The 27,469-nt window shown below is 33.6% G+C and overlaps 1 protein-coding gene across 1 annotated transcript in view; it reads right to left on the bottom strand.

Annotated features, from left to right (window-relative positions):
• Positions 1-19,205, bottom strand: part of LOC124366722 — a 36,859-nt gene extending 17,654 nt beyond the window's left edge. Inside the window, exons 1-3 of the mRNA XM_046823323.1 lie at positions 18,959-19,205; positions 10,693-11,900; positions 842-2,236 (exon numbers count right to left, since the gene is read on the bottom strand). Of these exons, the coding sequence (XP_046679279.1) occupies positions 842-2,236; positions 10,693-11,900; positions 18,959-18,998 (2,643 nt within the window). The 5' untranslated portion in view covers positions 18,999-19,205. The remainder of the gene's footprint in view (positions 1-841; positions 2,237-10,692; positions 11,901-18,958) is intronic.
• Positions 19,206-27,469: the final 8,264 nt, after the last annotated feature.

Below are 27,469 nucleotides of genomic sequence, written 5' to 3'. Positions count from 1 at the left end.
ATAAAAATATTTAATAAAATATTTTAAAAATAAATATTTAATAAAATATTTTATACACTTGTATAAAATATTTCCAAATAATCACAGGATCTCACAAAATACAATCTTCACACGCCACAATACAAAAACCTCCATAAAGGTTATTCAAATATTACTTCATGAACTTAATTGTTGATCAGCTGATATTGCCAACCTTTGCAAAGAAAATATGACGATAAAAAGTGTTGAATAAATGATCAGCTGTTACTCACAACCTAAACATTAGTTAATATTTTATGCAGATAAGAATATGCATTTTTGTGCGTCTGTTTTATTTTTAAATAAAGCTAAATTTCAATACCTATTATTAATTTTTTTCCTAAGTAATTCACATGAATCTTTTCAGAATTAAATGTTCTACAAATCTGTTTGAGAAAAAAATGACCTTTATTTAACATTTATGGAAGTAATCTTACGTTAAACACAAAAATGTGTTATTTCTTTGCACCAATTCTTGTGTTTTACGTAATATATCTCTGAAAGTACTGCATTTACAGCTCTGGGACGAATTTTAATAAATTTGTCAGATATAAAAACATAAAAAACAATCGTATTTGTATCTTTGTAACTACCTTTACCATTTTTATACGGCCTGACTTCACCAAGGGTTCTGAAATCCGGGCGAAATCTTTCGCTAGGCGTAACTCGCTAACGAAGCGTTTCCGGGCATATGGTTATATGAACTTTTTTACTTGTTTTTAGCTATAGAATAAGCTCTCGAGAGATTGCCGTTTAGTTTTGAATCACCCTGTACAGTATATCGTTATCTCAGTTTTAGCAAATCTCTGATGTTTCTTCAGACACTTTTAACCTTCTTACTAAGTCTTGTTTTCCTTTCTTTCTTGCCTTTGACGATATAATCCAGGTGTCTGTTATCTAAATAAGAGAGAATCTTCCTAATTATTTCATTTGGTAATGGCATATCTAAGATGTTCTGAAGTGTGTCCAGCAATGCAACTCGTTTCACAGCATGCTCAAACTTTGACCTCAGAAGTGAACAGTATATTGGAAATTCCTTTTCCACAAGGGGTGATTTGATGGCTTGTTGCAGGCCATCATTCAGCACAAATGTGGGGTCCACATGTTTGGAGAATACATCAAACAAAGAGTTCCATCCAAATCTGTTAACCTTTAATTTGGTCACTTCCTCTAAACAGGCTACCTGGTACGATTTAAAGTCATTGAGATCGATGGAACAGTTAAACTCCAAAGGTAAATTGGCGTATTGTAATTTAATGATGTGTCTTTTCATCCCATCCACTGAGATTATCTGCTTGTTGGCTGTGGCCAGAGGCGTCTCACCGTCGATGTCCCTGATGTTCATGCAACTCCCCCAGTCCAGTAATTCCTCCACAACATCGTTCCCATAGTCTATCATGCCTTGCACAACCACATGTAGAGGCGTACAGCCCATGCAGTCCTGTATATTCACTCCAGCCCCCCTCTGCAACAGTAGCCTGACAACAGCTTTGTCCGAAGGTACCAGATGGAGAGGGGTACATCCCATGTCATCTCGACAGTTGATTTCTGCTCCGTAATCCAAGAGAAAGCCCACAATAAAGCCATCCGTATGCCTAACAGCCAAGTGCAACGCTGTATAACCCTTATTGTTTGCAATGTTCAAAGAGGCACCTTTACTTACAAGTGTTTCGATTAAAGGCTGGTTCCTCATCCTTACGGCAAAAATGAGGGGAGTGTTCCCTTCCATGTCCCTGACATCTAGGTCAGCTCCTCTCTCTATCAACATGTTTACACCTGTTATGAAGCCATATGTGACAGCTAAGTGGAGGGCAGTTCTTTTCCCATGGTCTCTGAAATGGATATCACTCCCTCTATCCAAGAGCAATTTGAGAATATTCTCATTTTTGCCCCAACAACAATAGTGTAAAGGAGTGTGAAGTAAGGCATCAGGTATGTTCACATCGGCACCTCTCTCCAGTAACAGACATACCCCTTGCTCAAACTTTCTCGCAATGGCACAGTGAAGTAGTGTTCGTCTGTACCTTGATATTGCATTTATATGTTTTGGTGCTATATCCAGCAGAGACTCTAGCTTTTCGATAGAACATTTCTTCACAGCCTCATGTAGAAGACTACAGTGTCCAGATTTATTGATATTCATTGCGTTTGGAAACAAACTTCGATAATCAATCTCAATTAATTTTGTATTAAACAAGCAAAGCACTGAACCAAGTAAAAATCATCTAACATTCTCTATGAAAATCACAAAAAAAATTTGTCTCACCAATTAATAATGTTTTTGCTCTAATGGTTGAGGTCCCAAATTGAAATCCCAAGTAGTTTAGTTTGTATAAAAATTTACACTTATTCACACAGAGATTTGTTGCACAGTATCCATTCCAGTCCAAAAAAAGTTGTTCGATTTGAATGGTTCGTTGGAATACCTGGAACAAACATAAATATAAAGATAATTAACATTTCTTTTTAATTTGACGTGAAGTAATAATGTGGCTTGTGCAACTATTTATTACTTCTCTAATTTATTTTATAATATAACATTAAAATCTTAACTGAACATATAAAGTATCAAGCCATTATTTTACAAGTGCAATGTCCCCAAAACAATTCATTACAACAGCACTTTGGTGCTAGAAAAAGCTCATAGGATCCCCCAAATAAGACAAAACATTATATCCATGTAGAATCTTGGAGCATTGGAAAAAAGCATTATATCCATGTTAATTACAGGGATTTTTGAACTGAAGCACAATCCCAAATTGGCATTGTAAATATTATAGTGCTGAGAGAGGGTATGTAGAAAACTATTTTTTTAAATAGTACTTCCGGATCAGTTTTAAAAAGTAGGTAATTTTGTTTCTACTGAAATATTAATAGTTGTGATTTACATAACATATCTCAAAACTATCAGGGATACGAAAAAATGGTTTTTTTTACAAAATGTTTAGGAAATCTTATTTTAATTTTTTTCCCCAAATCCATAAATAACATAATTGTTAAAAAGTTTAAATAGTCGCCGTATTGGAAAGAAATGACGTATCAACCTGGCGAATGAAGGTGTCAGAGATATTTATCTATAAGATCAATTTCTGTACCAAAATTACATTTCTTTTGCCAGTTCTTGGTGATCAACATTTTTATGAGATTTACATGTAATTGATATTGTGAAAGCCATTCGAGATACAAAAAATTGTTTATTATTAACAGTTAAGAAAATGTTACAAGAATTCCAGAACATTTATTATTTCTTCTCTAGGTCTATAAAAACGAACATCAATTTGAATAAGTCACAACTTGATTCTATTTGACAGTTATAATTTACAGAAGCTTCGTTCTATAGCATATATATAAAACTGGAATGAGGGGTGGTTTTGCGATCTAGGAATCATATTTGGTGAAGTTGTGTAAAAATGTTTCCTAAGTGTCCATTTATTATAACAGTAATTGTAATAGGTCAATATTATATACAAAATCTATCTAATTATACAGGGTGAGTCAGAAATATGGTAAAATATTTTAAGACGTGATTGTAGAGCTAAAAATTTAAAAAAAATGTTATATAAAGGTAGGTCCGGAAACGCTCCATTAGTGAGTAATGGCTGGCAAAAGATTTTGGTTTGTTTTCAGTTCAACTGATGAAATTAAGTGATTCTGAAATGTTTTGTTCTTACTCTTTAACTCAAATAAGGTGGATTTATAAGAAAAATCACCTGAAAAATCAAATAAAACCACTCTAGAGGTTGTAGTGTGCACAGTTTTTGAGAAAAATTATGAAATTTGCCAAAAATTTAATAACAAAAATTACGTCTCGAATGTTTGATGTCGAATAACATTGTTAAATGACCAATAAACAAATTGTTTTTCCTAATACATATTGTAGAGAATTTGATTCTGAAAACAACCATATTAGCAAAGTTAACTAAATGTGTAAAAAAGTTATGAAATTGACTCCTCACGTACACTACACAGCAAACTTTTGCGGTTTTATAATAAGGAATGAGTATCTGATTGGTAACAGCTGGTGATAAACAAACATATTTTTAGTTCAAAGTTTTATTTTTAAATACAATAAATATATCTACAACTGCTTTAAGTCTCACCGGAAGATTAAAGATGATGCTCAACGTGAACTCCGTTGTTCAAAATGCACGCGTTCAGGCATCTTCTCATCGAGTTTCGGACCCGTTCAAAAACTCCAGGTGTCTGCTTAATGGTTTCTATTCCATTAGAAATGTTTAATCGGAGTTCTTCAATGGTATCTATTGTGGAAGAGTAAACTAATGTTTTTAAATGTCCCCAAAGGTAAAAGTCCAAAGGATTTAAGTTCGGTGATCTTGCTGGCCATGAAACTGGTCCACCTCGGCCTATCCATTGATTTGTGAAACTCATTTAGGTGTCCACGAACAGAGAGTAGTGTGCAGGTGCCCCGTCATACATAAACCACATGTTTTGGTGCAAATGCAGAGGTACATCATCAAGTAGGTTAGGTAGCTTGTCTCTTAAAAAGCTCAAGTACACCATGCCATTAAGCCGGGGAGGAAGCACGAATACGACTAAATGATATGCTAAGATTCCAGCCCAAACATTTACTGAAAACTGATGTTGTAGTCGATTAGGATTGATAGCATGAGGATTTCTGTCTGCCCAAGTGTGGTTGTTATGGAAGTTAATGATAGCTGTTCTTGTAAAGTGAGCCTTATCGATAAACAAAATTGTATTTAAAAAGTTTGGATCAGCACATTTTCCCAGAAGCCATTGACAAAAAGCAACACGGGGAGCGTAGTCTAATGGCAAAAAAGTTTGGACACGCTGGAAGTGGTATGGGTGTAACTGGTACTTGTGTAGTATTCTCCGAATAGTAGATTGGCTGACATTGAACTGTGTTTGAATTGTGTAACAATTTTCTAGTGCTCTTTTCAGGATAATTAGAAATTTCATTAAGAACCAACTGTTCTAATTCAACAGTCCTACATGATCGGGCGATGCCTGCATTAATATGCTCCGAAGACTTCAAAGAACCTGTTTCAGATAGGCGTTGATGAATAGTGGCAAAAATTCTTGCGCTTGGACACCTGCGGTTAGGAAAGTTCTCTTAATACAGACATTTGGCTGCAGTACTATTGCAGCGTCCCAACCCATACATTAAATGCATGTCTGCTAATTCAGAGGTTGAATACACATGAATATTACCTTCCATTTTTAATAAATGAAACACACAACACAAAATCACTAATAAAATGGATGAAAATAACTGGTTAAAATACTTAACACAAACACACAGTATCTTTACAATTTGTTGTTTTGTTCAACAATGAGGTGACATATGTCATCTAATAATGAATGCCCAGCTGATTATTTATAATTTAAAAATGTTTAAACAGCTGTTGTTTAAATGATTAATTATTACCAGCTGTTATTCCTTATTATAAAACCGCAAAAGTTTGCTGTGTTGTGTAATACGTGAGGAGTCAATTTCATAACTTTTTTACACATTTAGTTAACTTTGCTTATTATGGTTGTTTTCAGAATTAAATTCTCTACAATCTGTATTAGAAAAAACAATTTGGTACAAAGCTGTATGATTTTTTTGGCTATTCATATTAAAAAATCATGATGTACCACCGTAACACAAGATGCACGCACCACAGCAACATGTTAAGACTGAACAGAAAGTCTTCACTTATCATAATGATAGCCTCAGTGGTTTGACTTTGGTGTGGATGTTGCCATTGGTTTACTTTTTTTTACATGGTAATCTTAAGGTTTAGAATTAGATACCAGAAGAAGAGAGTAAATACCATTACTGAAGTTGTTGAATTATATGACAACAGCAAATGTATGTAATTTTGTTATACTACAAATTCATCCTACATCTTAAATGTTTTTAAGACACTCTAACATAAATACAGTACAAAATGGATAGTTCAAACTTTTAAAAATTAAAACTCTTGGATGGATCTCACTTTTCTTCCGGTCCTTTGAAATTTGTATTGTACATAATGTTAAAATAGAATAATTAATACCAATTGTGTTTAGAATTATTAGATAATGTTATATCCATTCGTTTTTTCAAGCCTGGTCCTTGGCAGCTCTAGCATGTACTTTTTTCTAGTTTTATATGTGTGTATGATTTCTTTAACAGTATAATTTTGCAGATTTGTTTTCACATTCAGTAAACAATAATATATTATACGAGGGCTGTTCAGAAAGTAACCTCCGGTTGGTCACAGTGCGGGTAGTGGAGGGGAGTAGCGCGCCATCTGTGCATTCACGCACTAAGCAGGTCAGTCGGCATCAAGCTGTAGTCGAGTGAACATCGTACCTGCGCTAGTTTAGTTTTTGTGGCAGTTTGAAATGTGTGCTGCAATAGAAAATACCGCCAAATGTGAAGTGCGTGCTGTTATACGGTTTTTTACAGCCAAAGGATACTCTGCAGCAGCTATTCATCGTGAGCTTTGTGCCGTGTACGGACCACAAGTTATGAGTGAAGGAGTTGTCCGTGAATGGGTACGTTTATTTAAAAGTGGACGAGAAAACGTTCATGATGAAGAGAGGAGTGGTAGACCATCCTTGGTGACTGACGAACTCGTTCAGACAGTTGATGCAAAAGTTCGTGAAAATCGACGTTTCACAATGGCGGAGTTGTCTACTGATTTTCCACAGATTTCTAAGACTCTTTTGTACGAGATAGTGACAGCAAGATTGGGTTACCGTAAGTTATGTGCACGATGGGTGCCCAAAATTCTTACCGACCACCACAAAACTCAAAGAATGGCCTCTGCATTAGACTTTCTGTCACGTTATGCGGACGAAGGAGAACCATTGTTAAACAGAATCGTGACCGGTGACGAAACCTGGATTAAGTACGTAAACCCTGAGACAAAAGAACAATCAAAGATGTGGGCACATTCAGATTCGCCTACCAAACCAAAAAAAGCCCGGCAAGATTTTTCTGCCAGAAAACTGATGGCAACGGTGTTTTGGGATGCCAAAGGGGTGTTGTTGGTTGAATTCATGGAACGTGGGACGACCATTAATCAAGACGTGTACTGTGAAACACTAAAAACATTACGACGGGCTATACAGAACAAACGCCGTGGTATGCTGACTTCCGGTATCGTTTTTTTGCACGATAACGCCCGTCCTCACTCTGCTTGCAGAACAACAGCCCTTCTTAAGTCCTTCAAGTGGGACGTTTTCAACCATCCACCTTACAGCCCAGATCTGGCGCCAAGCGACTATCACCTCTTCATGCATATGAAGAAATGGCTCGGGTCCCAGCGGTTTGATGACGACGAAGAGCTCAAAGATGCGGTCACAGGCTGGCTCAAGGCACAGGCGGGTGATTTTTATGCAGAAGGAATTTCAAAGCTTGTGAAGAGATACGATAAGTGCCTCAATCGTGATGGAGACTATGTCGAAAAATAGTGCAAAGATGTAGTTGTAAGATATATATATTAAAATATTTTTTACTTAACTTGGTGTATTTTTTTCAATCGACCGGAGGTTACTTTCTGAACAGCCCTCGTACAAACAGGGCAATGTCAATAATATATATATATATATATATATATATATATATACGTCAAATTGTATAAATGGCAATAGCCTTATTTAATTTCAATAAACATTGAATCATAAAAAGTACTTGCTCCGCCGGGAGTCGGACCCGGATCTCTCACTTGCCGGGTGAATGTGCTACCATTACACCACAGAGCGCTTACTTTTTCTGATTCAATTATTTTGTATTTGGCCGTATCTGTCACATATGCGTTTAAATAAGCAAACTAACATAATATGATCGGAAGACCAAATACCATACACACTATTACTGAACCTCTATAATTTAGTTTTAACGAGTGATTAAAAGAAGGTGTCTTTCCAAACAAATTTAAAAAGTCTAAAATATGTCCGATTCTTAAAAAAGTTGAGTGAGACAAACCCGGGAGTAATCCCAAACCAGTATTATTAATCCCAATCTTAGCTAAGCTGTTTGAAATGATAGTATATGGTCAAGTTAATCTCTTCTTTAAAAATTATAACTACCTACTTTCCTTAGTTCGGATTTAGAAAGGGAAGATCAACGATTGATGCTGTGGACAGGCTGGAAAGAGACATTTTTGACATTTGAAAATAGAGGCTTTGCTCAGGTTACTTTCTGTAACATGAACAAAGCTTTTGATTGTGTACATCATGACAACCTCTTATTGAAGTTGAAATATTATAGTATTTCTGATACACCTCAAAGGTTTTTTAAAATCTTATCTTAAGAACTGTTCACAACTGGTTTCAGTTTATACTGAAATATCCAAAGATGTTTTTGTTGGATGTGGAGTACCTCAAGGATCTGTGTTGGGACCATTCTTTTTTTCATTAGCAATAATGATTTGCCAAACTCATTAAATACAAAATCTTTTTTACATGACAAGGATAATACGTTCTTCAATACTGCTAATAATGTGAATTAACTTAATTTACTACCTCAAGCCACTATAACAGATGATTCTACTTAGTTCAGTACAAATGGATTTTTGCTTAATGAAAATTAAACTAAAAAGATGTTATTCATGTTAAGAACTATAGACAACAATAATATTGAAGAAAATAAGGTTACCAGGACTACATTTTTAGGAATCTATATTAATAATAAGTAGGCAGGCAGAACATATAATCCTAAAAATGATCAAGAGTTATTTATCTTTTAAAACGATTGAAAATTTGTGTACCAAGTCACTATCTGAAAACAGTGTATTGTTTTATTGTTTATTTTCAATACAATTTAATTTGGCAACTGTTAAAGAAAGCAATTAGGGTAGTAACAAAATCAAAAACAAAAGCTCACTTTAGACCTTGTTCACTCAACTAGAAGTACAAACTATCATCTATTTATATATATTTGATTTGATTAATTTCACTCTAAAGAATCATAACTTATTAAAATTTAAAAATAAAATTCATGAACACAATACTCTTAATAAGAAAAAGGTAGTAATTGAGTACCATAGATTGAGCAAATCTTTATCAAGTCACACTGTATTATCTGAAAAGTGCACAGTAATGTTAATCAACTTGTAAGTAAACATTCAGTGAATATATGTATAAAAAAATATTAAGTGGTTACTTAACAATCCTTTTTATTCTTTAAATGATTTTTTCCTGTCTATGATCAATTTTTAATTTTTTTTTAATTAAGAAATTAGTTTTTATACTGTGCAACTGTGCTTAATTTTTTATTAATAAATTTACGTTTAGTTTGTATGTGTATAAGTTAATATATTAATTTAAACAAACTCTCCAATAATATAACTTTTTATTTTTGTGAGGCCTTTCGTACTCAATGAGAACATCTTCGGACCCACACAACAGAATACAAGTAATAATAAATTAATATATAATTTCCAATAAGAAAAGAGCTTCAAGAATGTGTATAAGTTGTTGTTTCTATTGTTATTTTGGTCTGTAGTTTTTATTGAGATTAAGTTTGGTGAGATTTTATTAAGCAATAACTTTTTTAATGTTGTAATTTATTAACTTATTTGTCATAACTTTAAGTATTATCATATTATTTACTTAAGTAGGTTAACAATGTGGCAATTTTGCTCAATATGACTTTTTTCAATGCTTTTGTAAGGCTGAACGTCATTAAAAAATATTCTTATTCTTATCCGTGGAAGTGAATTGCTTAAGTAGCTCAGGTAGTAAATATCTAAATAGTAAAAATCTGTTACTGCCCTAGCATTGAACCTCAGATCCAACTGAAATAATCCAATGGATCTCAACATTCCTCATCCGTATGATTGAATTATCTCCTGGGTAACTAATACAACCAAAGCTGCATTAATAAGTAGTATTTAATACCTCCCACTTACTAGTCATATATGTATAACAGGTAATCCCCATTTGTCCAATAAAAAATGAATTTGGTATAATAATTTTTATAACATTTGTTGTTTAAAATAATACAGTAAATAGTTAATAAAGCTCTCACCTATAACTTAACAATTATTATGTTCTCTGAAATGCATCAGACATCAAAGTTTATTAAAACCTCTCTTAGGTAAATTTATGTAGCACTTTTATTTTATTACGGTGTACTGTATAAAAACTTAAGTTTGCCATTTGTATGTACCTACTGGTAGTTAATGCTTTGGGCTGTATTATTGCTTTAATAACTTTTAATCAGTGTATACAATGCAACTTTTATACAGATATTAAGATTTATTTACTTTTTATTCATATTGATGTTAAAATATTTTAAAATAAAGCATAGTAAGCACAGAAACTCAAATGATATTGAATGACAGACATTGTTCTGGCATTGCCTGTGTAAGTATCGGACACAGATAATTAAGTTTTCACCATAAAAACAATGAAGATAACTTTCTATTTCATATTGGTGTTATGATTAGTTTTAAAATAATACTAATCAACACAGTGTCAATCGGATTCTGGAAAATACACAATCGACACCAAATGGGTTGGACGATGTTCCCAGGGTTAATATAAACAATATTTATGTGCTTAATTCATCATGCAAATCAGATACACAATACAAATTAAAACCGCACACACAAAATAAAATTTTTGCCAATGACAGCAAGACTACCTGACTTCTTCGTGGCTGGATACGTCAACCTCTGAATTCTTCATAAATAATCTTTTTTTAAAATCTTAAATCCCATTCCCAGCAGCTATTATGTTCACAATGTCTTCATTAGACAAGTAGGAGATAATTTTTCTCAAAATCTCATGGGGCAAGTGTGCATCTATCAGGTGTATTAAAACACTCTGAGCAGTATTCAACAAAGGAACGCGTTTCTCAGCATGTCTGAACATTGCTCTCAAAAGCACATTGTATAACGGGAACTCTGTTTCAAAATCAGACGAGTGTATAGCTTCCTGCAGTTTACAGTTTGATAAAAATGTAGGGTCTTTATATTTGGAAAACACGTCAAGTACAGATTGATTGCCAAATCTGGTTATTTTCAACTTTGTCAATTCTTCGGAGCACAATTTTTTGTAGTCCTCTAGAGAGTAGGTGGAGCATATGTAACTTGTCTTATAAGCGAGTTGTAATTCAACACACTGCAATTTAACAAGGTGTTTAATCAAACCATTGACAGAGACCGACTGCTTAGCCGCTATGGTTAAAGGCGTGTCTCCATCCTCATCTCTGACAATCAACGATGCCCCCCAGTCGAGTAAATCCTCCACGACATCGTTCTCATCGTAGGCCAGTCCCTGGAGAATCAGATGTAAAGGTGTGCTGCCACTGTGATCCTGGGCGTCCACCTCAGCACCGTACAGTAACAACGATCTTACAATACTCCTCTGAGATGTCCTGGCAGCTATGTGCAAAGCCGTGTAACCCTTGTTGTTCTTAAGCTCCAACTTGGCTCCCTTATTTAACAGCATCTCTACTATCTGCAGGTTACTATTTTTAATAGCACAGTGTAGAGGTGTATCCCCTGTCATATCTTTGGTGTTCACGTCAGCTCCTCTAGTGAGCAGTAATTCAACACCTTCCTTGAAATTTGTGTTCACTGCCAAATGAAGAGGAGACCTTCCAGCCTCATCCAAACAATTAATCTCAACTCCTTTTTCTAGAAGAGCACTGATTATACTTTTACTTTTTATGATGCAGCTACAGTGCAAGGGTGTCTGCTGTCTAGCATCATGCACATTAATTTGGGCACCTCTTTCCAACAGCAGAGTCACACCTTGTTCAAACTTTCCCAACACAGCACAGTGTAGAGGGGTTCGCATAAAGTCACTGAACTCATCAATGTTTTCTTTCCCTTTGTCCAGTAGAGACTGAAGATATTCTATGTTGCAGTTTTCCACAGCTTTATGAATAAGTGATGAATTATTGATTGACATATCTGTAAATGAAGTTATATTATAAAATTACTGTAACAAAGTGAAAAAATACACTTTATGTCCATCCATAAAGAGAAAAACAGTTCAGATAATTCTTTGTTTGAAGGTTATTTTTGACGATTGTGAAGGAAACAGGATTTTTCCGGACATTTGCCATCGTTCAGTGTTCAGTTCAGCATGTTTATAGAGCTAGTGAAGTTGACAAACAACATGGTGGTTTTGATTCCTGACTTAGGCGTGCCACAACTCTTTGGTAAGATTTGTTTATTTTAACCTAGTTTGTAATTATGTATTAGGTTAGTTCTTTACCTGAAGAAGAGATCAGATTGCAGATTTCGAAACGTAGTGTTACTGATTTCTTGTTTCACTGAACGATGGCAAATGTCCGGAAAAATCCTGTTTCCTTCACAGTTCAGATAATATTGAAATTTACTTGTAACTATTACATAATTTATTTTATTTATTTTTTTTTTCGCATACTACCTTACTTAATTTTTATGATCTTAAATTATGTTATTTGATTGAAAATGTTTGTGTTATAATATATGCATGTGTTAGTATTCTTTTTTTATCCTGGAAATGTACAGTGCCCTTAAGTATAGAAACGCAGATGTATGTATGCGTATCGTCTGAGAGTATATATGTGATATGTATGTATGTATATATGTATGTTATAGCATATGTATTTTTCTTTTCTTTTATTACTGTAGCACACCTTCGACCATTATATTTTGTTTTTTGTAATGTTTATATAAATATTTATATTTAGAATTTAAGAATAGGGAGTCAATCAAGAAAGTAAAATAATAAAATAGATCTAAAATATTCATTTTAAATTCAAGGATAGGACCTCACTACAAGCTCTACTTTGGAGGCCCTGTATTTTTCTTACAGAAAGTTAAAGTTTATGTTATTAGTATAAATTATATTATTGTTTATATTTGTTACAACATAATATGGTATATTTGTAATATTATTATGTGTGTTTTGTCTTAAGGTCAGACTGAGCACGAGAAAGGCTGTGTTATATTCTATTTTGTTTTTAACATCTTTGTTTTAGTATTTTGTTTAAATTTAAAAGAATATTTTCAAGATTATTTTTGGTTTGACTGTTGAACAAGAAAAAAATCAGATGAATATTACTTTCTTTAAGAAATAAATTTCTTTCTTTCTTAGTTTCTACATTTTTATATACCCTAAAAATTATAACCATAGAATACAAACACTAATAACTTGTTAAATATTTTTGCAGCTAAATAAATCAAGTCTCTTTAATGAAAAAACATGAAAGGTGTAAGGTCTATGCAAAAACAGGCTAAGATTAAGAACATCCGGTTACTGATGTAAAAGTCAGATGTCAATATATGAATCAGTTTTGAAGGGAAACTGTATATGAAAAGTAGTAAATTACTCGTATAATGGAGAATTTTCTTTCATCATATTCAAGACTTCCTTCTGACTTGTTCAGCTAAAATAATTGTAAAAAGAGTAAAAACATACAATAAAATATACTAATGTTACATGTAGATGAGCTTGTGTGATTATCTATGATCACAACTCTCCACAACTTTAATTCTGAAATAAAAATTATCACTCTTTGTTTCCTCATTTTCAGTAATCAATTGTAGGACTTATACAGTTTCTTTTACGCTTGGGAAATGTCCTTCACACATGTGAGATACTAAAATTGATTGTTTGTCTCCAAAACTTTACATAGATACGGTAATTAATATAGAGCTGGTTACTGGAATAAAAAAAAACTACAATATAAATTAAAAATAAATTCTAATTGAAGTTTTCAAAAAGACGGGTTGGATTTAGGACTGTGAGACTATAGTTCCTCAAAATAGTTCAATGCTGGTTTCACTGATCAAAGCAAGTTCTGAAGTCGCTTTTTAGAACCTCTAAAAATTGCTATGTTGCATTGCATTGAATCTTCACTACATCTTGGAATTGAATTTGTTTGATTTTGATCCAATTGTGTTTGATTTTCGGGGGAAAATAAAATCACAAGGAGCAATACCAGGTGATTAGTAGGGCTGTTGAAGTTGGGTAATTTTATGCTTACCATTAGACTGTTGAAATATTGCATTTTTGAGCTGAAGTTTTATCATGCTGGAGTTGTTAATTTACACATTTGTGGCCTTCTTCGCGTAACTGACATAACACTTCTCAAATGTATTCTTTAACGGCTGTTTGACTAAAAGAAGCGAACTCTGAGTGATAAGACGAGACACAATAACAATCCGGATACTTTTTGATTGGACTATTTACATATATTGAACTTTTTTTTAAGTCTAGAGGAAAGTCATATATTGTGGTTAAAGTACAGAGGAGGCATATTAGTTAGAAGTTAAATACAGCCAATTGCTTTGTTTTAGTGAGTATATCACAAAAAAATTAAAGAAACCACAGTACAATCTAACAATCATGCCTAGTATTACCACAGATGAAATCGTCTATGGAAAGGTTTGAATACTCCTTAAATCACTGGAGCGACTGTTCACAGTACAATCTGATGGTCAGGCCTAGTACTACTACATATTGAATTGTCTACAAAAAGAATTGTTTACTAGGGATTTCCTATTTGAAGTTTGATGACATAGGGAAGAGCATCACATATAAACAGAGCTGTCATTTGAAAATAATTGCACTGAGGCCATTTACATGTCAAGCTTGACTATTCTTAAGACTCATTATAATAGAAAATAACTGGTCAACACTTATAGGAACAACATTAAATTCAGTGCAAGGTTTATTGGTTTGTTTACTTTAGCCACTACACAGAATGTGTAGTTTGTTTTTCAAAACAAAAATGCTTAAAAATTAATAACAAAAGCAACAGATAACAATTAAATTTTGGAAAGATTTTTAATCTCATAAAAGAGAATGATAGTTGAACAAGTTAACAGTAATTTCTCTGGTGATCAACATGGACCATCCACTGAAAGGCGACGAACAAAACACATCCCTCTAGATAGTACAGATCAGTAAAATATAAAATTCCAAAATGCTGATTGCTAACGTTCACTAAATATTAATAACTCATCAAACCATATTATACTCGTCTAAAACAACAAAGTATCTCAACTTGAGAACAATGTCCACCACATTTGTTACACTAAGAAAGGAATGTAAAATTCCATTTCGAACTAAAAATGATACAATATCAGAACATGCCTCATGGTGTTTCCGGGGTGCGCAAAAAGCCCTTGAGGCTTAAGTGCATGGCAGTAGGCCGCCCCAGGGAGAAGAGAAAAAAAAAAAACTAAATCAAAAAACTTGATAGAGCACGCACTACACATGTTATCCATAGATAAAACATTTGTTCACTTTTAGAAGGTAAAGCAATTGTTCTACAAGCTTACTATCACACAAATACAACACAAAAAGGCTAATGGTGACAACAAAACACAAAGGACAATGTCTATTTTGAAATGTTTAACACAGCAAAATCTGACCAATCACGAAACAAGGAACAATAACTTAATAACAGTATGTGCAAATAAGATGCATAGACCTATTGGCAAATTAAATTGAAAGCACAGAGGAAAAACAACAATCAAACTTTACCATAGAGGTAGAAACTGATGACCAAACAGAGGAAAAAGTACAAAACAGCTCTTAAATTATCCTCATATGCAGTTGTTAGCTTTACTCTGACCTATAAAATTCCTTTTACTTTTCTTGTGTGCATATTGGTATCCCAATTACCCCCTCCACCAATGCCTAACCTTCCTTAATTTGTTATCCCTCAACCTAGAAAATCCAATTCCTCTCAACCCCTAGATTATGTAATAAAGTGTAGTCTGCAGACCCCCAGGGGTCTGCATGCCCATACCAGGGGTCCATGGAGCTAGTCTACGAGATGTGGCAAAATATAGACTGTTGTTGATTAACATTATTTGATTTTTTAATGAAAATCCTCACCTACTCAGAAGAACAACATTTACTACTCAAATCAAGTATGAACTGGAAATTAGATAACTACACTAATCGCTAAAAACCTATAATTGTATTGGTCAATCACAATTTAGCGTTTACAGGTTGATAGGAGTAGGCTGCTACTGTGTTCTTCACATTACACCTTAAATGCGTCTACGGAAATGATTTGAGGGGGAGGGAAGGATTGAGTCATGCAGGATATGACCAAAACAAATCATTACTTCACTCATTCACTAGTAACTAGGTGACGTTAACACCGGGTCAAGTGCTTACAATGCAATGTCTTTGTTTGCCTCTTATATACGTAATAATAATTATTACATTCATAACATAAAATTCAGTGTAAGTCACTAGTAATCAGCAAAGTGCGCTATGGATCATTGGTTAAAAACGCGTATTGTACGTACAAGTGAAGTGCCGATTGATTTAAACCAATTCTTTCCATTGGTTAACAGGAGCCATACCCACATGTTGAAGCCACTTAAACAAATCTCGTCATTTGTGAGAAATATCTCACATATTTTCCTTATATTCATAGCCAGGTATCTATGAGGTTAAAGACCAACCCAGAAATCACGAATTTGATGTTATTAACGTATTCTGCTCATCCTCCTGAACAAAAATATATATGGTTTTAGGGAGTGGAAGTGACAAATAACATGGCTTTTACGGGGGTAAATTCATAAATAGTTAAGATTTAATATTTTAATGTTGTGTTTGTGTGATATGTGCCTCGATATCTGTGTACCTGAATGTTATCTGTGGCCGGGACGGATAGCGTATTTGTTACCTGAGCACTCTGGAGCTGTGGTCCAGTGCTTCTCAAGATATTGTCTAGTTCGGATCGAGTGACTGTTTGTAAATCATGGATCAACCATCCTCTAGTTCGACGAATCGTAGTGAATTGTGTGTGTCCAGTGTTTTGTCAGAAGCGAGATTATTTCATTTTAATGGTTAAAATTATTAAGATCTGGTTTTACGTGATTACTAGCCTACTTTTTTTATACTTTACATAAAGTTCTTCACATTACTTTTCAATTTACATTTCTGATCAGCCTCTCTACAATTTGATACTTTACTGATAGGTACTATCTCAAGGGATGTTTTTCTTTTGTTGACATCAGCGCGGGGCAGCGCACTGATGGCTGGAGGCATTTGTCCCAACCCAATAACAACTAATTAATTTGTAGCTCGAAATTCAGAAAAAGATCATCATTTGGGTCAAAATTCTGCTCATTTCAGTATTATTTTTCATTTACATTTCCAAAGATAGTGGCAGCGCATCCTATGATGTCACCACGAGGTTGAATCAAGGTCACGTGACGCCCGACGAGGATGTACAACATGGAAATATTGCTCCACGTGTGAAAAGTAATTCCAATTTTTATGTTCTACAACTTTGTTATTTCTCATTTCCAACCCATGAAACCTTGTATTATTTTGGTCAGTAGGGCAATTCCAATAAGTTAATAACGTGAAACTCGTATTTTGCCGCTCTGGTTGTTACTTTCACAATTACCCAGCCATTTTCAAAGTCACTAAATATTGGTTACTTCAAGCTGTTTATTGTTTACATTAAAATTACTATAACTAATAAGTTGAAATCACATGCTAAGTTAAATAAATTGTAATATAGAATATTTCCTTCAGATAAAAACAATATAAACATCCCAAAGTCTACGCAGCTTACGAAAGTCTACCTATTTTATTTTCCAAAAAGACATTGAAACAACTTGGTAATTATCATATTAACGGCCGGGGCGGAAAAATACGAGTTTTGCGTTAAAAACTTATTGGAATCGTCATATAGAACAAAAAAGTATAAGGTTTGATGGGGTGGAAATGAGAAATAACGAAGTTCTAGAAAATGAAAAATTAAATAACTTTTCAGTAATATCTCCATGTTCTACATCCACGTCTAGCGTCACGTGACCTTTTGTGGCCAATGATTGAACCTCGTGATGACGTCACCGGTTGCGCCGTCATCTTTGCAAACGTAAATGAAAAATAATACAGAAATGAGCAGAATTTTTATAAAAATAAATGTTTTTCTTAATTTTGAGAAAAAAATTAATTACGAGTGCCTCCGGCCATCAGCGCGGGGCAGCACCGGCTGCCCCGCGCTGATGTCAATAAAAGAAAAACATCCCTCGAGATAGTACCTATCAGTAAAATATAAAATACTAGAGGGGCTGATCAAAAATATAAATTGAAATGTAATGCAAAGGCAATTATGTAAAGTTAAAAAACTAAATAAATCATGAAAAACTCAAATATATAGATGGATCAGAGAACACATACCATTAGTGTGTTGGCGGATACAGCTGAGCAGCAGCAACAAAAAAGTCGTCTATCACAACGAAACGACAAAGTCTCCCGGTTTAAAAACACCACTCGACCGCACGACGAACACATACACTCATTTTTAAAAATTCCATGTTCAATTAAAAAAGAGATAATTTCGTTTTGGTTAAAACGTAAACTCTTTACGTGCCCTACGAAACACTCCGACACACACAATTCACTAGGGTTGTTTGAACTAGTGGATGGTTGATTCATCATTGTAAACGCACTCACTCAATCCGACCTACTGAACACGATATCTTGTGTAGAACTGACCCATGCCCCGGAGAACTCAGATAACAGGTACGTTATCAGGCTGCTATCAGTCCCGGCCGCAGATAATATTCAAGTAAACAGATTATCCAGACACAGCACACAAACTGAACATTAAAACATTAGGAACTTAACCACTTATCAATATACCCCCTAAAATCATGTTATTTGTCATTTGCACCCCATAGTACTATATATATTTTTTGTTCAGGAGGGTGAGCAGAATACGTTGGTAACGTCAAATTCGTGATTTGCCGCCCCGGCGTTTAATCTTACTGGTACGAACAACTTTTATAAATAGGGGTCATGAGCCACATCCCCTTCCATATGGTTGGGGGAGTAAAACACAAACTGTGTATTTACTAGCATTTGACATTGGAACACACCTGTAAAATGTAACAAAAAATAAATCTCGGGAAATGAACTAACCCTCAGGCTCTGAGGGTTACAATTTTTATTAATAACAATCATACAAAAACGTTTAACAGGCATAACCTACCAACAGTGCAGTTGACTAGGTTAGGTTGAACTATAAACATACTTGTCTATTTCAAAAGAAAAAGGTTTCACTTCCCATATTCAGCAACATTTACATGAAACATACAACCCTTCACTGGAACCAAAGTATTAGTGTTATTTTCAGCACATTGCACAAGGAGACACATAACAACAAACAATAACAAACGGGAGGCTTTAATCTGTAATCTAACTTCAATTCAAGGTTTTTTTTTTTTTTTTTTTTTTTCCTTTAAAGGCTATGACTTTGTCATTTAGCCCCGTTGTTCACTGAGTTTTTACAACAAAATTTCTTCTGTGGTTGAAGGTCATTCTTTGTACATCTGAAACCATTACATTTAAATATTAGTTACATAAATGTATGTTCATGTTAGAGTATAATATTAGTAAAAGTGGGATGTAGGGAAGTTAAAGGTATGATAGAGGTTAAAAGGAGTCTTCTCGTCATGGGTCTATATGACATTTCTAACCCGAAAGGGGACGACCACGGATGAAGAATCCCGGTGAATAGGTATACATAAATGTTCTTGTGTTTTATAAATGTTTTTGTATTATGTTCAAAAAGTCGCATAATTTTCTGTAAATATCTGTGTTGTTAGTTTGCAAAATGTCTTTGACTGGATGTGTTTTATCTTGAAATGTCTGTTTGATTTTATTTAATTCTACTCTAGCATGTTCATATTGGGGACAATCTATGATGATATGATCTATTGTTTCCTCAGTTCCCATGTTGCATTTAAGGCAGAGGGGTGTAAAATATTTCTTTATTTTGTATAATTTACTGTTGATGTTAGCATGTCCAAATCTCATTCTATTAATGTTTACTATGTCATTTCTTTTCCATTTTATGTGTTTAAACCATGGGTTGGGCTTAGTGATGTCTAAAATGTGTTTGTACCAAATGGCTTTGTTTGTTGATATTAGTTGATTATTTACTTTTTCTTTGTAATATCTCTTTCTGAGATTTTTAAAATCTTCATGGGGAATAAATGAATTTTTTAGCTCTATTCCTTCTATAACTGCCCTTTTTGCTAATTTATCAACATGTTCATTATGGTTTATGCCACTATGACCTGGAACCCACATAATATTTATATTTTTGCCTTCTGATAGTACTGTTTTGAAAATGTCAAGTACTAATCCGTCTGTTCTTTTGCCCCCGTTCACCGCGTCTATTGCTCGAACAGATGATAGTGAGTCAGTGCAAACTATGATATTATTTTCGTCTATTTCATTAATAAACTGCAATGCTTTATATATTGCAAGCATTTCTGCGTTGTACGAGGAAAATGTGCTGTTAATTTTGTACATTTTTGCTATGCCGTGTTGAGGTATATAGAAGGCAATGCCCACGCCTCTAGTAGTCTTTGATGCATCCGTAAATACTTGTAAACAATGGCCAAATTTTAGGTTAAGCATTTCATTGACCAATTGTCTCAGATAGGTTATGTTTGTTTCCTTTTTACTTTGATTATAATTTTCTAAGGTTGAGATACATTTAACTATGTTGTCTGTCATAAATAAGGGCAAGTCAAAATCCCAATATGTTGTGTTGTTGTCCATAGTGTGTATATTAGGGTTATATTGTTCTATATTGTTGTAAGAATTTATATACAGTGGTTGTTTCTTATGTATCCAGTATTGTGAATGAGTGCAGAGTAGATTTAGATAACTAATGCTGTTGAAAATAGGATGGTTTTTTTCTGTGACAATCTTGTATACAAGTCTATCCGTAAGCATTTGTCTTCTTAAGTTTAATGGCATGAGGGAGGATTCGATTTCTAGTGCAACAATTGGTGTAGATGTAAAAGCACCCAATGAAATTCTCATAGCCTGATTTTGTATAAAATTGAGTTTTTTCAATTCACTATAAGGTAGGTTACCATAAATGAAACAACAGTAGTCTAGTTTGGACCTTATTAAACTTTTGTATATTTGTAGGGCAAAATCTGGGTGTGCACCGTATCTACCACATGTTATTGATTTAATTATATTTAGGTCTTTTAAACACTGTTTGAATACATTGTTAATTTGGGGTTTAAAAGTAAAAGCTTTATCCACTATAATGCCTAGTATCCTTAGACTGTCTACAATGGGCACTTTTTCGTTGTGAATAAGGAAAGGCGTTCTCAATTCATTGTTTCTTTTTCTGGAAATTATTATGGTGTTACTTTTACTAGCATTAAATTCAAGGCCAATTCTTTCAAAGTTAGTACACATGTTATTTAGGGTGCATTGCATTATTTCATGTAATATATCATTATTCTTACTGCAAGAATATATTACAATATCATCTGCGTATTGTAAGCACTTTACATTTCTTTCAATTGTACATTGTATGTCCGCTACATAAATAGAAAATAATAGAGGACTCAACACGCTTCCTTGGGGTAAGCCCCTACATGTTTGTCTTGTAAAATTGGCTTTTGGCGTAATCATCTGTATTTGTCTATCCATCAGCCATTTCTGACAGTACGTCACAAATCTTCTTGGAATCCCAACTTTGTTCATTTTGTTTAATAATGTTGGTATATAAACTTTGTCATAGGCATTAGATATATCTAACGATGTTACAACTATATTTTCGTTATGTGACAAAGCTATGTTAATGTCGCATATAAGGTTAAGAATGTAATCGCTACAGCCTCGTTTTTTTCTAAACCCATATTGGAAACTGGGTATAATGTTGTGCTTTTCAACTAACCATTCTAGTCTGTTTTTTATCATAGTATTAAATATTTTCATCATGCAAGGTATGAGTGATATTGGTCTGTATGAAGTGGATAAATGTTTTTCTTTATTTGGTTTTAACAGGGCTATTACTTTAAATTTTTTCCATACCTCTGGGATGTTACATTGTTCATTCCAAATCATATTGTATATATTAAGTAAATATTTTAACGCTATTAAAGGCATATGTCTTAACATGCTATATGTAATGCCATCTGGTCCTGGGGCCGTATCTTTATTTTTGGAATTTATAGCTATTTGTAATTCTTTAATAGTAAAGTTCACTTCCATATTATTATTTTGGTTTGTATTCCATTTTATTTTGGGCTTAAGTTCGGTTTCATGCGGGACATAGTCTTGTATTATATTTTTCATAAAACTATTACATAGTTCCTCATTATATTGTATATCTGATATGTTAATAGCAAGTTTATTGTTACTTTTTAGTTTTTTAATTATTTGCCATGTATAAGATGTGGTATTTTTTTCACTAATTAAATTACATATGTTTTGCCATGCAATTTGTTTTGCTAATCTAATTGTTTCTCTGGTGGTATACTGGGCATGTTGATAATTTTGAAAATTCAGTGGTGTCATGTTGTGTTTGAATTTAGAAAATGTTAATCTTCTGTGAGCGACAGCCCGGGAACAGTCTTCATTCTACCAAGGTTTTGGTGAGGACTTTCCACTCTTTATTTTAAATTTGGGAATGGCTAAATTAGCTGCATCTTCTAAAATGTTATATAAATTTTCAATACAAGGGTCTTGTACATTTTCTAACACTTCTTTAAATTGTTTTTGAATAACTTCAGTATATAGTTCCCAATTGGCTTTTTTCATATTTCTTTTATTATTTGTTACCCAAGTGTAGTGGGGGTTTTCGGTTACGATAGCTGAAGTTTGAAATGTTATAAAAATTGGTAAATGGTTGCTTCCTACAGAATCTGTTCCAACTTCCCAGTTTTTGAGAAGTGCATGTAATTTAGGTGATGCAAATGTTAAGTCAATAGTCGAAGACTGTTGATTTATAGTGGGAATTGTTGTATGTAAATTATTATTTAATAAAATAAATGCTGAGTTTGAATATGCATTGAAGATATCATTACCCCTTTTGTTTGCCTTTTTATCACTCCAATACGGATGGTGGGCATTAAAATCCCCACATAAGACAGTGAGACCATTATCATTATTAAATATGTGGTCATTCCATAAATCAGGTGTTATCTTTTTGTCTGTAGCATATATATTAAATATTTGTATTGGATGATCATAGTTGTTGATTTTTATTGCTAAAACTTGTATTACATTGTCATTGTATGAATATATTTTGGTAATGGATATTGATTTGTGTATTATAAATGCTACACCGCCATAGTTATCATTCCTACACAAGTTTGTTAGTTTATAATTGTTGTCATTTAGATTGTCATTTTCGTTCATCCAGGTTTCCTGAATGACTCCAATGTGTATGTTATTTTTATTTAAAATATTTATTAATTCAAGGAATTTTGGTTTTAAAGATCTGGCATTCCACTGTAATATTTTTAATTCATTTGGTTTTACCTGAGACATTTCTGTCAACTGTTAAACCATGAGTGGAGATTTTACTACTAGATGTTTTCATATTTTTATCTGTTGATTTGTTTTTAGAAAGTATTTCCTGGTCCATGTACGGTATTAATATTTCCACCATTTGTTTTTTTAAGGTGGCAGATAATGTTGTGTTGTTAATTTTGTAACGTATTTCAGCTATTTTTTCATGTAAGAGATTCTTAAAATGTTCTCTAATTTGAGGGTCAAGTTTGTAATCTGGCTTGTGTAAATTTTGTAGTGAAGTGGTTTTTATTGACTTTTCTTGTGTTTTATTGGTAGTTTGGGGTCTACTTATGCTACTGTGAAATTTATCGAATTGTTTTGTGTTGCAATTACTAAGTAATTTGTTGTAAGTTTGGTGCGGCTGATTATTTTCAGATGTTACTTGGATTTTCATTAGAGGTGAGTATTTATTGTAATTAGGTAGGCCTGATTTGTGAGTTTGTAATGGGTCACATGGGTGTACTGAGTTTTCAGGTAATCTAGGGAAAAAATTTTCATCCAAGTTAGTTCTGGTTATTTGAGCATATGATGGATTTTTGTTGTACTTTATGGATTTATAAGTAATGGGATACAAAATACTAGCTGTATTGAAGTCTTCCTTAAATAGACTCATGCGGGTTTTTATTTTTCTCTGTCTGATATACTCAGGGCATTGTTTAGAGTTACTGCAGTGATCTGCAAAGCAGTGAATACATTTTATGGGATTTTCACATTGATCGGAATGATACATATCTCCACAGTTGCGACAAAGGCGCTGTCTCTCACACGGTGCACTTGCTACATGCCCATATGCAAAGCAGCGGTAGCATTGTTTTACTGGAATTATATATGTTTCTACTTTAAGCCTTAGATAATTCATATAAACTACCTCTGGTAGTTCATCTGTATCAAATGTTACTTTAACAAATTGACTATTGATCAGATCTTTACCTACTTTCTTTTTAATTCTTTGTACCGATAAGATGTCACGTTCAGTTACCAAATCTGTCAAAATGTCATTTTCGGTTATATCCGAGTCTATGTTTAAAACTCCTATGGAGGTTATTTTGTTTGAGGGTACAAAAACATTGTATTCAGGAAGATAAGGTGAGTTAACCAATTCATTGGCAGAAGTATAATTCTTACAGATAACTGATAAATTTTTACCTGAGCGGTTACTATATTCTATGTCATTATGATGGGTTATTAGAATTTTACCTACTTGAAATGGATTTATCTTTTTTTTATCTTTACGTTGAACTATAACTTCAAATGGTCCTTTATGTTCAGGTTTGTAAACACGTTGGATGTGTATTCGTTTAGTGTCTGGTGAGGGGGTTTTGTCATTATTAGAGGAATGTGTTTTTTCATTATTAAGTGCTAATGCTGTACGCTTTCGGTTTTGTGTTGGGGTTTGGTCTAAATGTTTAGGGTTGATTATGTCTGTTTCCATATTTGTATTTTGATTTAATTCTGCATTTAATGTTAATGATTCTGAATTGTCATCATTTGTACAATAATTATGTTCTATTATGGAGTTAATGGCTATTTCTGTTTCCCTAATGAGGGCAGTATCCTGTCCAGCCATGGCTAGACCTGTTGCTGTGCAATCAGGTCCAGCCTTATGGAAACGGTATGGGTTTGTATTAAATTGGATAAATGTTACTGTATGTCTAATAAAATGTATTTGTTTTACTTACGGGTTTTTTTTACACTATCTAACTTTACCGGGTTAGTTTTACATAATTACAAATTAGTTACAAATTACAGTGTAAGTTATAAAATTGCGTGTTGATACCGGTTAAAATACACTTTGATTATTCAACCACAGATGTCTATTCAACCGTGGGGATTCACAGCACCTAATCTAATAGCACCTAATCTCACAGCACCTAAAATTCAACCGTCTAATAGCACCGATTCTCATAGCACCTAATATTATAGTACCTAATCTCACAGCACCTAAGGAAATGCCCGAGAGTCGCACGGCACCTAAAGATCGTGCTGGAGTTTTATAGCACCTAATATCACACCACCTAAAAGGGAGTGGTGGGGAGGTGGGGATCGCCGGAGGGGTAGGCCTCCACCACTGTCCGTGGCCAGTGGGCGACCGTCCGTTGAGTCGCGTGGTTAGGGGAGAGCTCTGAGTTGGTTATTGACACGTGCTGTGCGGGTTGCATTAGCGCGCTCGCCGGAAGAATTGAAGGCGGTGGACGTTTCGTTTAGGAATTTATATTATGACATATTATGTTATTTTTACCGGATCCCGGCGACCTCTCTCACACACACTAAACATCTCACTTAAAACGTCTACCACGTTAAAATATACCCCTTTATTACATCTGAAAAAGTTTGACGGCTTAGGTAGTATTAATCTATATATTATAGCGAAAGTGAGATATTTTAGATATGTTTATTGATTGTGATAATAAAAAAAATAAAGTAAAACACAGTTTTCTTTTAAATTTAAGCTTTCTCCAATTTAACCCCTCCTAATTCAAAAATAATTACAGTTAAAAATATAATATATCATTTGTTGTATGTCTCTTAAAGAACGACATACTGATAATTCAGAGTTCTAAGTTAATAATTAAAGGCGTAACAAGTTTTTTTGGGAAACTCATTAGACTTTTATTTATTTATAAATCACGCAATGCTTATTACTAATAGTCTTTACTTATGAGTGAGGGTGCAGAACAAGCGAGGTACACAGTAACTGTGCCGGAACCTTAATACTCGTACATTATGGCTTAATGAAACACACATACCAACTTGCCCCGTGTGCCAAAATCACAAAATAAAATATCGACAGTTTTATTTTCACACAAACCACAACAGGAAAATGTTTAAATTAGGCTTGTATGATTCTGCTAAATATATTAATTTAAGGAAAGGCAATTAAATTATCCATTTACCCAAAACAAACATTTAATTAAACTTATATGTGTAAATTCACTAACAGATAATTTGAGGGAAATTAATATTTCTCAAAGCGAAGCGGCCGAATACCTTCCATAATCCTATCACCATCGTCTTTGTTATCGGTGTTATATTTTCACTGTTTACATCATGTTCACTGACACAGTCTTCCGACGAATTTCTGTCCCTCAGTCAAAATATTATTAGTCTCTCTACAGCCTCCCCCAGCAATCATTCATTGGTTCAAGCGTTATCTATAACTATTTTTGTATTCTCTACAACTTTCATCCAACAATCAGGCGTAGTCTTTTCCAAAGATTCTTTACAAATTTTGTGATAGAATTAATAGTGAACGACTTATTATTTTTGCGATATGTAAATTAATTTAAGCCCATATTAGTTCAATCGCGTGGAGCTTGACTGTCACTAGAAATTCAACTTTTTCATGTCTGAACTAAAGTGACTCCTTTCTAGTAAACCATCCTGTAATTTCTGCCTTATATCTTTTGCTCATAGGTGCTTTAAATATTTATTTTGAATTATACAGTGTATTATACATAGCAATAACTACATCTTTCATTAATATAATCCACCCATAGGGGTAGAAATGGACTTGGAATTCTTAGAAGACCTTCCCTATGTCCTATGTACATAAAATGTGGCACACACATGCCTCATAACTTTCACAGAAAATCAATAGCGTCTTTATGAAGATTAACTACCATAGCGACTGAAATATAAAATTTCAAACCCTAGAAAAAGTATATTATTATTTTTCATCTTCCCGCTATCCGAAAAAGTTTAAATTTCACACACACACACACACACACACAGAGTTCTCGTCATATAAATTGATTATACAACGTATGTTAAAGAAGATAAAGCTAGATTACTCGTTTTCATGGAAGTTGTACCCGCTATAAAAAACTACGTTTTGCTTTGTAAACTTCCCTTCCTTACTTGTAAACTTCCTTTGTAAACTCGGGGAGCCCATTGTCTTGATAATGTTTTTTAGTCTGCCTAGATCAGGTTATTTCATGCAACATCTTTATTTTTCTTTCTCGGATCGTAATGGGCTTATTTTAAATAGTCAAAAGAATACTTTGTCTGAAACATCTAAAACCTTGCTAAATCCTAAAGTACAAGTGACACATTTTATTTTAATTTTTCCAGAATCCTCTATTGATGATCTGACAAACCTTTTGTTTTTACATGATTGGAATGTCGTACTTAGTAATGGAAGAGTATTCTCTACCTAAAAACTCGTTCA

This window comes from Homalodisca vitripennis, chromosome 7 (assembly GCF_021130785.1).
Source record: "Homalodisca vitripennis isolate AUS2020 chromosome 7, UT_GWSS_2.1, whole genome shotgun sequence".
NCBI lineage: Eukaryota > Metazoa > Arthropoda > Insecta > Hemiptera > Cicadellidae > Homalodisca > Homalodisca vitripennis.
Note: the sequence above shows the minus strand (reverse complement) of the source record. Positions and strands in the feature narration are given on the sequence as shown.